At 35.6% G+C, this 14,911-nt stretch overlaps 1 protein-coding gene across 1 annotated transcript in view; it reads left to right on the top strand.

The window, feature by feature from the left end:
- LOC121991467 (MAP3K epsilon protein kinase 1-like) overlaps nucleotides 1–14,911 on the top strand; it is a 32,052-nt gene that overhangs the window by 9,076 nt on the left and 8,065 nt on the right. The window contains exons 9-14 of the mRNA XM_042545467.1: nucleotides 9,972–10,043; nucleotides 10,144–10,250; nucleotides 11,864–11,972; nucleotides 12,120–12,416; nucleotides 12,795–13,073; nucleotides 13,343–13,387. Coding sequence (XP_042401401.1) covers nucleotides 9,972–10,043; nucleotides 10,144–10,250; nucleotides 11,864–11,972; nucleotides 12,120–12,416; nucleotides 12,795–13,073; nucleotides 13,343–13,387 — 909 coding nt within the window. The remainder of the gene's footprint in view (nucleotides 1–9,971; nucleotides 10,044–10,143; nucleotides 10,251–11,863; nucleotides 11,973–12,119; nucleotides 12,417–12,794; nucleotides 13,074–13,342; nucleotides 13,388–14,911) is intronic.

The raw sequence follows: 14,911 nt of genomic DNA, 5'->3' as shown, positions 1-14,911 counted from the left end.
TCGTCGGGCCTAAAGATGACTAGTTTATGGTACCGGAAAGGACCGGCTGCCACCGGCAGAAGGCTGGCATGGCCGGCGACTGTGTTTGTCGCAGTTGCGGCGTGGGCAGCGTGATCGAAGTGGGCGGCTTGGTGGCGTGCGTGAGCGACGTGGGTGCGGCGGAGAAAACGGCAGAAGACGTGTTCGTTTTTTTTTTCCTCTTTAATCTCTTTGAATAGGATAAGTTCTATTTAAAAGAAAAAAGGAAACTGTATTTTTTGGTTCGAACAGAACAGTGCAAGCTCACGTGCTTTAAAAACTATTTATATATAATAATATATATAAATAATGCATGTTAAAATTAATTAAAATTATAATTGTTAGTCTAATTTTAATTAATTAGGTGGGTTTAAATTGGTTGGTCCAATTAGACCCAGTTTAGATTAAACCATTGGGTTTAATTAAACCAATTTGATTCAACCCCAAATTAATATGGGTTGATTAATTAGAGCTTGGACCAAATATGATCAAATGACCAGATTTGTTCTAATGGGTCAGATTTGATCATAACAATTAGATTTGTTCTAATTGATCGGACTTAAACCAATGGGCATTGGTTTAATCAAACGGACATGAGTTTGATCAATAGGTCTGAAATTGGTAGAAATGGACTTAGAGAAAAAAGTAACAGAACATAGGTATACAAAAATCTCTGTCCAATTAGATTAGTTCTAATTAAGGACAAAGGACTGAGCTTAGGATCTGGATCCCTAATCAATCGATCCAATGGGTTTGACCAATTAGATTAGTTCTAATTGTCGACTTGAACTCCTGAAAATCGAGAAGATTTGTTTTTCTTGATTTATTATGTTGGTACTATGCCTGTATAAATTGAAATAAGCCGGTTTTGTACTGGTTAGTCGGTTTTGTACTGACTTATTTATTTTCAATTTTTCAGATGCCTAGTCGTGATTACGACAACATCAGCTTTGGGAGGAGATTCGGGAGATGAGTACAACCCTGTTCATGGAGTCGGATGGCTTATTGGCGGCTTGATCGATTATTTTGGAAACTTGAGCGAGAAGAGTTTCCAGTCCTGGACAGTTATAGGATTTGGGCTTTGATGCAATCATTGCCAGAAAATCCTAGGATGATAGCAGACTATATTTGGGGGCGTCATCAAGGACGCGTCACATATTCTGTATTATGTGAGGAGCTGCTTCATCATATGACTGAAGAGGATCCGGAAGAGTTCGAAGAGGATCCGGAAATGATCGAGGAGGAACCAGAAGAGGATCCAATTGTGGATCCAATAGAGAGCCTTGAAGCTGTCTTACCTGGGATTACCCCAAATGAGTCCAGGCTGAGAGGGATTATATTAGCCACTGCACTAGTGTCTGTCTTAGTGGGAGTGGTAGTTGCCTATCTAGTTTATTAGAGTTTTGTTATTTTTATTGTCGTTTTGTATGAACAATAGTTAGTCCATTTCATTCATGTCAGTTGGTTATATGTTAACAATCTGCAGCATAATTTTATATTAATGATATGTTCATTTAATTATGCTGTTTGCTTGACATGATGCATGATTAGTTCATGATGTATTAAATGATTAGTTCATTTAATTAAAAAAAACATGATATTATAAATGATTAGTTCATTTGTTGGGATGTATGTAATAGAATTGATTAATATTAATTTGATTGGTCATACGGATGATGAGTGAAAACATAGTTGTCACTTGATTTTGTAAACCAACTCAAAGTAATATTAAGTCAATCATAAATTGCATACATATGATATACACTGAATACTAAATAATTTGTTTATTTATGATAGATTATGGCAACCAAAAACATAATAGCTGAACTCAACAAAGGTGAAAAACTTAATAGGGATAACTATAAGATCTGGCACCTCAGAATACAATATGTACTTGAGGAACAAGAAGTTCTAGAGGCTGTAAATCAGGTTATGGAAGTACCTGTAGATGGTCCCACTGGACAACACAGACGAGATCTTGATGCCTATAAGGCATGGAAGAAAAAGGACTCCACTGCAAAGGGTATATTGATTAGTTCAATGGTAGACGACCTAGCTTTTGAGTATGAGTCATATCTTACGGCTCATGAAGTCTGGGTTGCCCTTAAAGAAAAATACAGTGGAGTAAGTCTGAGCAAGTTTCGACAGCTGACAATTAAATTTGACAGCTACAAAAAGCGTCCGAACGTGTCAATGGTTCAACACCTCAGGGAGATGTCAAACATGATTCGGGAGCTTAAAACTGCTGGTCATGAGTTGACTGATGAACAACAGGTTCAAGCGATTATCGTTCACTTCAGATTCTTGGAAACCATGAAGCAGAGCCTAACTGACGTCTCACGCCATGTAGAATTGGAGGCGGAGAGAGTTGAATCCGCAAGGATTTCTGGACAAGCCTATGTGGCTGTAGGTTCCGTAGGATCATATGGATCCAAGAAGAAATGGTTCAAGAAAGGAAGGGAAAGAAGAGGGAAGTTATTGTGGGACAAGGCCCAATCAAGAAGATAGTCAAGAAGATGGAAAGAAACCTAAAACAAGTTGACTTGTTTTAATTGTGGCAAAAAGGGCACCTTAAGATCCTGAGAAATGAGTAAAAATCCAGTGTGTCTTCTTTTCAAGAGCATTTTGTTGCTAGTTCGGTGTTTGTTGATTCTTATCCTTTGTGGATTATAGATTCAGGAGCAACCAATCATCGGGAACGAGTTACATTTGTTGAGTGTTGGGTACCAGTTGGCAACAAGTGGATCTATGTGGAAATAATGCAAGAGTTGAAGTCAAAGGAGTCGGGACTTGCAAACTCAACCTACGTGGTGGTAGAGTTTTATTTCTACGTGATGTCTCGTATGCTCTCGAAATTCGACGGAATCTTGTTTCACGTGTCTTCTTGATTTAGGGTATTGTATTAATTTTTACGATCGGTCTGTTGAACTTAAGATTGACTCAGTGTCAATCGGATACGGTTTTTAACAATGGTTTTATGGTTCTTGATGTAGAACCGGATGTCAATTATGCTATTGATGGTTGTTTTCAAACATTGCTTTAACTAGTGATGCAGATATAACTAATGAGGTTTGGCGTGCTAGATTAGGACAGATAAGACATATGAATCGATTAGCTAAAGAGGGTCTATTGGGCACTCGAGCTAAGATTCAATTGTCTATATGTGAGCATTGTCTTTCTGGAAAAGCAACTAGGAAACCATTGGTAAGGCTATTAGATCTGAATCAACATTGCAGCTTAATTCATTCGGACATTTGTGGTCCAATGAATGTGAAGGCTAGACGTGGAGCTTCTATTTCATTACATTTATTGATGATTTCTCTAGGTTCGGTCATGTGTATTTGATAAAACCAAGCATTAGATTGCTTCATTCGTTATATGAACGAAGTTGAGAATCAAACGGAACGTAAAGTTAAGACTTTACGCACTACGTGGTGGGGAGTATTTATCCGATCATGTCAAGACAATATGTAATGATAGAGGATTATTAGACAGCTAAACTCCATAACAAAATGGGGTAGGTGAAAGAAGAAATAGGACTCTTCTTGAAATGGTTAGTCTATGATGGCGCAAGCTAATTTGCCAATCTCTAGGGAGATGCATTATTAACTGCAACCTATATACTTAACAAAGTGTCTTCAAAGTCGGTTCCATCTACCCCATACGAACGTTGGAAACCAGATTTGAGTAATCTGAGACCCTGGGGGTCAGCTGCTTATGTTCATGATAGTTCTCACAAGTATGGAAAACTAGGGCATAGAGGTAAGAAATGTATCTTTATAAGATATCATGAGACCTCCAAAGGTTATGTTTTTATAGGTGAGCAACTAGATGGAACCATCTCCGAAATAGACTCGAGAGATGTGACTTTTCTCGAAACAGAGTTCCCAATCAGAGGTGATGTTGATAAAAATGTTCCTCTATTTGAGGAGGATGAGATATTATCAACGAGAGAGGTGTCAAAAGGGATACCTGAGTCTAGTCAACTAAGTGGGAGTGATATGCCGAGTCATGAGTTGACTTCTCAACAACCCAACTTACGGAGAAGTGTTCGTAAGATCAAACCTAAGAAGAGGTTTAATATTGAGAATGAGGCATTGGTTACACTTCCAATTGACGATGACGAACCTCAATCCATTGAGGAAGCATTGGGATGTAGAGTTAGAGAAAAATGGAAAGCTGCAATGGTTGAAGAGATGGAGTCCATGATTCAAAATCATGTTTGGGACTTAGTCGATCTTCCTCCGGGCCGAAGGGCTATTGGGAATAAATGGATTCTCAAAATAAAGAGGAAAGCAGATGGATCGATTAACAGATACAAAACTCGTTTAGTTGCAAAAGGATATACCCAAATGGAGGGTATTGATTTTGAAGAGACATTTTCTCCTGTAGTGAAATTTGTATCAATAAGAGTTATTTTGGCCTTTGTGGCACATTATGACTTGGAATTACATCAAATGGATATAAAAACCGCTTTCCTTAATGGTGATCTTGATGAAGAAATCTATATGGTTCAACCAGAAGGTTTCATTGCTGAAGGCCAAGAGCAAAAAGTATGTAGACTTAGAAAGTCAATATATGGGCTAAAGCAAGCGTCAAGACAATGGAACAGATTTAATGAAGTCGTTTTATCTTATGGTTTCAAATGATCAATGAGGATCATTATGTTTTCCTGAAACAGAAAAGGAAAGTATGTCATTTTATCATTATATGTTGATGATATGTCAATAGTTGGAAATAATATAAGGTATGTGAATGAAGTCAAGAAGTGACTGTAATCACAATTTGATACAACGAATATGGGAGAAACTAAGTACATCTTAGGGGTGAAGATCATTAGAGATCATCCTAAATGAATTTTGGGTCTGTCACAAGAGTTTTATATAAATAAGATGTTACATCATTTCAACATGCCTAATTGCAACATAGAACATACACTTATTATGAAAGAAAATGTTTTGAGCAAGAGTAAGTATCCCAAAACTCCAGAGGAAATAGCTGAGATAAATTAAAAAAATCATATGACCGTGCTAGTGGTAGTTTGGTGTACACTATGTTGTGTACACATCTCGATATCAGCTATGTTGTTGGTTTAGTTAGTCACTTCCAGTCAAACATAGGACCGAGACATTGGAAGATGATAAAAAAAGATATTCAAATATCTAAAGACGACAATAGATTATTGTCTCTATTTCCAAGGATCAAATATGAATCTGAAATATTATTCAGATGCAGATTGAGCTGGGAACCTAGATTATAGAAAATCTATATCAGGCTATGCATTTTTACTGAATGGTGGTGTCATCTCATGGAACATAAGAAACAAGCTTGTGTACCTTTGTCAACTGTGGAAGTTGAATATGTGGCATGTTCAACGGTTGTACAAGAAGCAGTCTGGTTGAGAAGGTTCTTCAAGCATCCGAAGATTGCCGAGGATAGTGGGAGCTCGATAACTGTCTACTATGATAGTCAAGCAGCAATAGCTTTTTCCAAGGATCTCAAATATCATAGCAAAGGCAAGCATATAAATATAAAATAATTTTGTGAGGGATATTGTGGCTAAAAGAAAAGTCATTCTTGAGTATGTCCTTACACGTTTATATTTGCAGATCCTTTTACTAAGCCAATGACTAAAGAGTCATTTAAAGAACATGTAAAGTCTTTGGGATTTCGTAGAATGTAACAATATTGAAATAACAATCAGACTTTGTGTTATGATTGTGTCATTTGTCATAATTTATTCAGTATATATGTTGTATTTGTTACATTCATGTAAGATCTCGGTGAGCATGTTGGCAGGTGGAGATTGGTCCACTCACATGGATAATCATCTCTGTTTGTTAAGTACAAATAGGGGTAAGACCGTTACTTATGAAACAGCTTACGTAACTGAAATTATGAAATTAGAGGCAGATTCATAAGTTGAGGTCGCCTTGATAATTGTTTCAAGATGAGATCATTTATGTGTAAATAATGATCGAAGTAAATGAACCCACCATTTACTAAACCTGTTGAAAGCCAGATTAGAATTCATATGTTGAATTCAGGATTAGACGTTAGGTATGTCTAGATCGAAATCTGTACGATGTTAAATTTGAAGACAACATGCACTCTTTTTAGTAAAGAGAATAACATCGTAGCATGTGATTCATACCACATGTGCTATTGCGACAATAAAGGTAGTATGAGAATGAATCCTGTTTCTCTACTATGTGAGACCTTTGAGATTATATGTTAATCTTAATTTTGCCTTAGTGACTATTTAGCTGTTTACTTGAAGTTTTAATCAGTGTCTGCTACTTTAGCGTGTATCCTATGGCTATGGATGATTCGATGAGCATAACTAGGAAAGCGACTGATTAAAATGAATTGATTCTAGCTAAAAAGGAAGATTAAATATATTTACATCTTTTGTTGTTATTCACTGGTCGACCCATTTCTGTTATGCACGGAAATGAATGTGAATATAGGATATGGAACATGCTCATGACATAGTGGTCATTATAAGGGATTAGAGATGTTCATATCGATGTAAATGAAAATTATTTAATCTGGGTAAATAGCAAGACATGGATATCTTCAAGATAATGGCTGTGTGTCACTTGAAGATTGGATGGATTCTGGATAAAGGCTATGTGCCACCAGGAAAGAGGCTATGTGCCATGAAGAGTGTGTTTCTAATTTATTTGAGCAGCTAAGTAAAGTGTAACAACTTTATTAGCATTGATTGCTCAAAGAGCGGCTAAGTCAAGGTGTAACAATCTTCTTAGCAACTATCGCTCAGTGTGCTTGCTGTCGCACGAACCATTTTCTCTAAGTATGGATTGAATGTTCTCATATGGTCTATGTGACCAAACTCTCTAATAGTCTATGTGACTTATTAAGTCTTTGTGACTTACCTGAATGAACTAGTTTTAGTGACTTACCTTGGACGAGTGGGAGATGTTGGAAATGGGGATAGTGGGGAACGTGACCCATGTTCCCCACTACACATAATGAAAAAGTCCATTATGCCCCTAGTGTATTTCCCTATATAAAGGGGGTCCGTCCAAGGCTCAGGGTGTGTGAAATCGTGATCGTGCGACGAGAGTAAGAGGAGAACATCCAAAGCGGCGGGATTTGGTTTGTGGAATTGCGGAGGGCTTTCCGATCCTGTGATCGCTCTTCCGATAGCGAACTTTGTCATTGCCGATTGCGGATCTGCGGGAGATCGCTGTAAGTTTTTATCGCATTTAATTAATTCGTCTATCATGCATTTAGAACATATTTTCTACACCATTATCCAAATATGATGCCCCAAGATTCTGCTTCTGTTGCTTTCGTTCTTTACACAGCCCCCATTATGCTCCACCTTTGTTCAGATTTACCACATATTTACCCAATCTGTTACTGCTAGCAGGCTCCTCATGACTTTCATTATTCTTTCAGAGCCGTTACGGAGAGTTGAATCCCTATCCATAGCGAATTAATTAATCTTAATTGGAAGATGATTGTTTGCTGCTCAAAGTCCAAGTCGCACTTGCTCACTTTCTCACTATTGCCTCACTTCATCTCACCTAGCCTTCATTGAATCATGAAGATTCCACCACCTTCATCTCTGTCCAACATTGAAACTCAAGCCAATTATTTACCAGTGACTTTGTCAACTTAGGTTAGATCAAGCTCACACAATTCGGAATTTTACATATCCCCTAATACAAAAGTGGGACCCATATTGTATATGCTATGGCATACAATATTATGCTAATGAAAGAAAGTCTAGGTAAAATAAACTAGAACTTTGAAGTGTGAAGAGAAATTTTAGAAACTAAAAACTTTAGAAGAAGTAGAACTACAACTAAATATTCAAAATTTAAGGGGCGTTTGGTTTAGGGGAATAGGAGTGGGGAATGAGAATGAGAATCATTGATTGCGTTTGGTTTAGGGGAATAGGAGTGGGGAATAAGAATGAGAATCATTGATTGCCATTGTTAATGTTTGGATTATAGGAATAAGAATACAAATAAGGGAATGAATCCTTGAAATTGGGTAATAACTCATTCCCATGTACCTCCCCTTCAATGAGCCATTACCTTATTTTCATCAATCAAAATATTTCCTTATTCCAAAAATACCCTTGACCTAAAACTAAAATTTTCTCCCTTAATATCAAATATCAAATATCAAAATATATTTATTTATTTTTTTTCTTTCATATCACTTCTTTCTCCTTGTTCTCTCTCATCATATTTTCTCTCTCATCATTTTATCACACACTTTCTCTCTCCTTAATCTCTCCTATCACACTCTCTTTCCTCTTTTTTTCTCATTACACTCTCTCATCATACTTTCTCTCTCTTCAATCTCTTCCATCGCACTCTCTTCCTTCTTTTTTCTCATCACACTTTCGCTCTCATCATACTTTTTCTCTCCTCAATCTCTCCCATCATGTTCTCTTTTCTTTTTTTTCTCATCACACTTTCGCTCTCATCACATTTTCTCTCTCCTCAATCTCTCTTGTCACACTCCCTCCTTTTTTTTCCTGAACACACTCCCTCTCATCATACTTTCTCTCTCCTCAATCTCTCCCATCACACTCACTGGTTTCTTTTTTTTCTCATCACACTTTCTCTCTCATCATACTTTCTCTCTCCTCAATCTCTCTCTCCTCATTTTTTCTCATTACATTTTCTCTCTCTTTATCCTCTCCCATCATATTTTCTCTCACAACATATTTTCTCTCTCATCTTCTCTCATCATGCTCTCTCCTATCACACTCTCTTTTCTGATTTTCTCTCATCACACTTTCTCTCTCTTCATTCCTTCTCACCACATTTTCTCTCTCATAATACTTTCTCTCTCATCATTCTCTTTCATCATATTTTTTTCTCACATTCATCTTTCTCTCACATCTAATTTTTTCTCTTATTTTTCTTTAAGGGTAAAAAAGGAAATTTTGATTTATTCCGATAGAAAATATGCAACTAACCAAACATTGCTTTTAAGAGTAATATCCATGCTCATACCATTCTCATTCCACAATATAATGATTCCCATTCCGATTCCTATTCCAAGGAAAGAACCAAACGCCCCCTTAATTTCAACAATAAGAAATGAAGTAAGATGATGCTTTTATGAACAAGAAATTCTTGTTAATATTTTAGAAGCCTTGAGTATACTATTCAACAAGGAGATATTCATGAAGCTAAGTGTGCGTTACTAAAAGGAAATGAGCTTCTAAAATTTTGATATATTGTTGCACAACCAATCATATCTATCAGTCAGATTATTGTGCAGTTAGGAAACAACATATTCAGGAAATTGCATAATAGAGATGAGAATGCTAAGGTGAATGTTTGAGGCTCCGCAGAATGATAAAACAAAAATGTTACTACTCTGCAATAGTTGATCTGTAGCTCCATAATATAAAATAATAAAAAATATATTAAATGTTATAACATGTTGAAAGATGTCCAACAATCTGTTGATATGCAAAGAGCTCTCAATGTAAACCTGAAGATGTTGGGCTATCCTGGAGCTGAACCAGAGACCTCCTAGTGGGATGGGAGTTCTCAGCAGTCAGAACATATCCAAATTAAATTCTAAGGAATAAATAATTGATACTGCTATTATATTGACTAGCAGTATTGTCCGAAACAGTGTTTTTCATAGGAGACAATTTAGTGTACATGTAAGCACTTTAATATTTTGTTTTTTTTAGTTGGCACCTGGTATTTAAGCCTTTGGCTTTACTAATCCTGGGGTGGCCGGCCTGGTCCCACGGAAGTTTGCCACCTTAATATTTTGTTGATAGTATAGGATATAAGTAGTCTTTATTTATTTGTTTATTTATTTATTATTATTATGTAACTAAACTTTATGATTGCTTCTTTATGTAATACGTCAAGATTTTTTGTAGTTTGCCTCTGGAAAATAGCCAGGATGTATGATTTGATGTAATTTTCTTTTTTTAGGATGAGCATCCTCCCATACCTGAGGGTCTTTCACCTGATATTACTGATTTTCTTCTTCAGTGTTTTAAAAAGGTAAATTATTTGCCATTGCTGGTAACTATTGCAGACACTTATTTCACTCACATCACTGGTCCTCTATTTAGTAACAGTACTTACTTGAAGAACTTTTCAGGATGCAATGCAGAGACCAGATGCTAAAACACTATTATTGCACCCATGGATTCAAAATTCAAGGCGTGCTTTGCAGTCCTCACTACGACAAAATGGTGGATCATTAAAGTAAGAGTATCCATTAAGTTCATGGCCTATTCTTCCAATATGTGTCTGCAGTAATTAGGCTTTTATGTTTTCAATATTCCTTCAAATGTTGGTAGATGCACAAGCCAACACCGAAAAACTTCAAAATTGACTATTTCTGCTTTATTTTCATGGCTAATACAATCTTGGAATAAGTTCAAAAATTACAACCTGTGCACAATTAGATGGACTAATTCAGAAAGACAACACAATCAATTTGGTTTGACCATTGCACATTATATTTTAGTTTAGTGTATTAGGTTTTTTATTTAAATTTTATCAGAATTTATATACTTCAGTCTGAATATAGTGGTTTCAGTAGATGCTAGTCCAAAACTTGATCACTGTTGGTGTTTCTTCTAGTTTTAGTGCACCATATGCATTTGGTTCCATGAATGAAGTAGATAACTACTCTACTTCCAACTTCTCATACTAGTGCCTCTATGCCTCTACCATTGTTATCAGATCCAATGTTTAAAATTCAATTTTCATGGCTAATACGGTCTCGGAATAAGTTCAATAATTACAACTTGTGCACAATTAGATGGACTAATTCAGAAAGACAGCACAATCAATTTGGTTTGACCATTGCACATTATATTTCAGTTTAGTGTATTAGGTTTTTTATTTAAATTTGATCAGAATTTATTTAAATATAGTGGTTTCAGTAGATCCTAGTTCAAAACTTGATCAGTGTTGGTGTTTCTTCTAGTTTTACTGCACAATAATTGCTTATCAAGGCTTCATATGCATTTGGTTTTTTGAATGAAGCAGACAAAGGAATGGAATAACTACTCTACTTCCAACTTTTCATACTAGTGCCTCTATGCCTCTACCATTGTTATCAGATCCAAGGTTTAAAATTTTTATATTGGTCTTCATAGCTAATTTGATATAACATTTTAGTAGAAACAAATTTAAAGTGCATAACAAACATCTAATGCCATATATCTAGGAGTTTCTGCTAATACCTGAATGAGTATCTTGCATTGAATGAGATCATTGGTTTGTAGTCTGTACAAATCCAGTGAAATCAAGAGACCATATTTTTTTTTATCACCCTGATTAAATATTGTTCCGTAGACCTTTTCTCTTTAAATCGGTTATCCACACCTATGAATATATTTTCTTCACAACTTAATTTTGACTAGTAACTAGAACTGGAGCAAACATGCCAATGTTATGAACATAAGTAGGTCCATTCATGACCCTCTATGATGTGCCAAAACCATAATTGAAGAAGGTTTGTCAGAATATAACATAATTATTATGATTATATCAACCTTTTATTTTTCAGATTTTACTGTATGTACTTGTCTTCTATCATATTCGTGAAACTTGTATAAGCAAAAAAAAGTTTCATATGCAGACTAGCAATTGACACACAAGTGAACCAATATAGTTTGACTAAATTGTGATATTTGACATTAAGGTATCGAGTAGTTATTTCAGTTCTCAAATATGTGATTTCTTTTGCTGGATACCTGATTCTTGGATGTACACTACAATTCTAGATTGCCCGAGCTTCACTATTCTCTTTCATCATAGCTCTGTCAACATAGTTATGTTTTGGACTATTCCTGTACAAAATTCAGGTACATCGAGGATGATTCTACACCAGAAAATGACAACTCAAATGTAGATAATGGGAGCGAAAGCCCATCAACAGAGAAGAGAAAGAGCAGAACTTCTGATCCTGAACAAGTATCTCCTTGTTTTCATAAACAATTATTCATTTGTATTGAATGTTGCCAGTTGTTATGTAAAAAGCTTCATTCTAAGTTCAACATGATGATTTACAGGAGTTCACTTTTGGTTGTCTCAGAAATATATTTTTTTTCAATGTTTCAGGATGAATATATAAAGGAACATTTTGCCACTGATTTATCTCATATTAAAAGTGATAATGAGGGCCAAAAGCCTATTCCTCTTCAGCATACCTTATCCAATGGTGTTGAAACTAAGCAAGAAGATGGGCCATCTGCTAAAGATCCTACCATAGCTATCCATGAGAAACTATCTTGCAAATCTTCTGCTGGAGCAGTTTTAAGCAGTCCAGTAGCCCTAGAAGCCCAAGGGGGTTTAAGTTTTGATGAAAGCAACAGGTTCTCATTTGGAACTAGAACTGAGAGAAACATTATTCAGAAGGTGAGTTGGTTTTTTATTTTATGATATCTTTTTGTTTGTATCTCCATTAACTTTCTTCATCATTTGATGATGTCTAGTTAATGTTAATATTAGATTTTGATGACATTTGTCGTGTGCCATTCATTTAATTTGTTTGTTTTGGTTGTATTTGTATATCTCATCAAGTTGAAGATCAGGTTACGAGTATTTAGTTGTAGATACATCATTATATTTATTGGGAACTGTATCTTTTCTTCTTGCTGGCCTTTATTTTCCATATGAATTCATGGACAGCCTCTTCATTAGAAAATTGATCCTTTATAAGACTGGTTATCTATTTTATGGGCATGATTATGCATTTTTATTAATTTTGTTTTTCTTGCCTTTTATTTTTTAAAGGTCGCACAACACTCCAATGATAATGGCGATGGTGGAGTCAGTAGGTTTAGTGACACTCCAAAAGATGCTTGCTTGGAGGATTTATTCCAGCCACTAGATAGACAGAGAAATCAAGGTGCTGAAGATTCATCATCTTCTGCTGGTCAGCAAAATGATTTGGCTAAAGAGCTCAAAGCTAGGATGGCTCAAAAGCAATTAGAAACCGAACAGAGCAACGGCGGGAAGCTTTTAGAAATTGTTATGAATTTGCAAGATGACATGATTGATATTGATGGTTCAGTAAGTTATTGACACCAAGTATACTTTATAGTTATCAATTCATGCTTATGCCAACTATTAGGGTTGACTACATGGATCTTATCTATCCATGCAAGGTTATATTAGTCATATTATTCAAATAACTATGATTATTTTTTTATTGACTAAAATTTCCTTTGATCTCCATCTACTCCTTTTACCTCCCTCTCTTTCTTTTTCTCACTCTGCTTTACTATAAGATGTTAGGCTTTTTTGCTTGCTAATAGTTGTTGTAATATATCTTTCTTCAGGTCTTTAACGAAAACCTTCCACCAGATAATCTTTTCCCTCTTCAGGTGCACATTTTTTTCTGGAGATTTTTACTACAGATGTAGATAACTTATTCTTTCTTGATGCTTTAATCAATTCTATCATATGATATGATTATTTAAATTTCTCCATTTATCTCTCTACCTTTTTAATGCGATTTTCTTGGAAGAAATTCAATGCATTGCAAATCCATGTTTGCATAAAGGATGCTCCTTATATCATTGGAATTAGGTGGCATGTCTGGCTGCCTATACTAGTCGTTCCATCACATCTTGAAAAATTGAATATTTTGGTATATTTCTAAGGATGACTTGGTGCATATCTCCCTACAAAGCTAACTGATTGGTCATTTTAGGATGCTCTAACATGTCTCTTTTCTACCAGAATTTTCATGTTCTGCTGCCTTTATGATTGTTAGGTTCTTTATTTATTTATCTTAATTTGAACTATTGTAGTCATGTAATGCACACCCTTGCAGTTTGATCCTCTTTGTTGTGGTTGGTTGGTAACTTTATCTTTCTAGTGGCCTTTTGGCATCATATTATCAGCTCCTTGATTTTATGGTCTGATTCACGTAGTCAATTTCTTGTCAAATCAAAGCCACACCTATCTAAGCCAGTGTTCTAAAAATCGGCCCAGGCGGCCGCCTAGGCGCTAGGTGCTAGCTGGCCGCATCGAAAGCATGTTAGTCGGCTAGCCTAGGCGGCCTTGGTCTTGGTGCCTAGGTGGGATTAGGCGGCCCTAGGCGCTGATTAATCAATCGAATCGTTTAGGTGCCGCAGAAATAACACTGGGTTTTTATAATTTTTATTAGTTTGAGCTTTTAAATTTAAAGCCTAATTAAAAAAAATTGAAATGTAACCTTTTTTTTGTTGGGCTTAAGTTTTATAATCCCTAAGCTTTAGTCCAACAAGAAAATCGATTTGTTGGCTTTCTTTATGGGCTAACACCAAACTTCATTTTCATCGTACTGAGTAACAGAGCAAATGAAGAAGCCCACATTTTGGAGAAATCAGAGAGTAAAAGGCTGGAGAAATCAATTTAAAGAAGAATTTGTTGTCTTATCTTTCCTCGAGCGACTTGGAAGGGATTGAATTGAAGGTTGGCCAAAGTCTCATCCTTTGGAAACGTCATTTCATCATACATTTGCAATATTCATTGAAGTTGAAAGGTAATTTGTTTTTTTTTTTTGTTGATAATATTGGAGCTTGAGACAAAAATAAATTTCAAAATGATTTATAAATTCAATTGAAGTTGGAGCAGTGATCTTTTACTTGTTAAATATTGAAGGTTCAATAAAATTGTGAGAAAAATGGTGGATAAGATGAATCATATGATTAAATCACATAGCTTACAAAGTTGCTGATTTTATTAATAAATCTCTTTGTGGGTTATTACAATGAAGTGATTTACCAATGTCAAGCGATCTATCTTTGATGATATCCGTCATTCATCCTGAATATGAGATTCTTAGGAGAAAGTGAATTGATAGTAGATGGGAGTTCGGGATTTTGAATGATTCTAAGAACCTCGATAAAATTAAATGCAAG

The sequence above is a fragment of the Zingiber officinale genome, chromosome 1B (assembly GCF_018446385.1).
Source record: "Zingiber officinale cultivar Zhangliang chromosome 1B, Zo_v1.1, whole genome shotgun sequence".
NCBI classification, from domain to species: Eukaryota; Viridiplantae; Streptophyta; class Magnoliopsida; order Zingiberales; family Zingiberaceae; genus Zingiber; species Zingiber officinale.
This window is presented reverse-complemented; position numbering and strand designations above follow the sequence as displayed.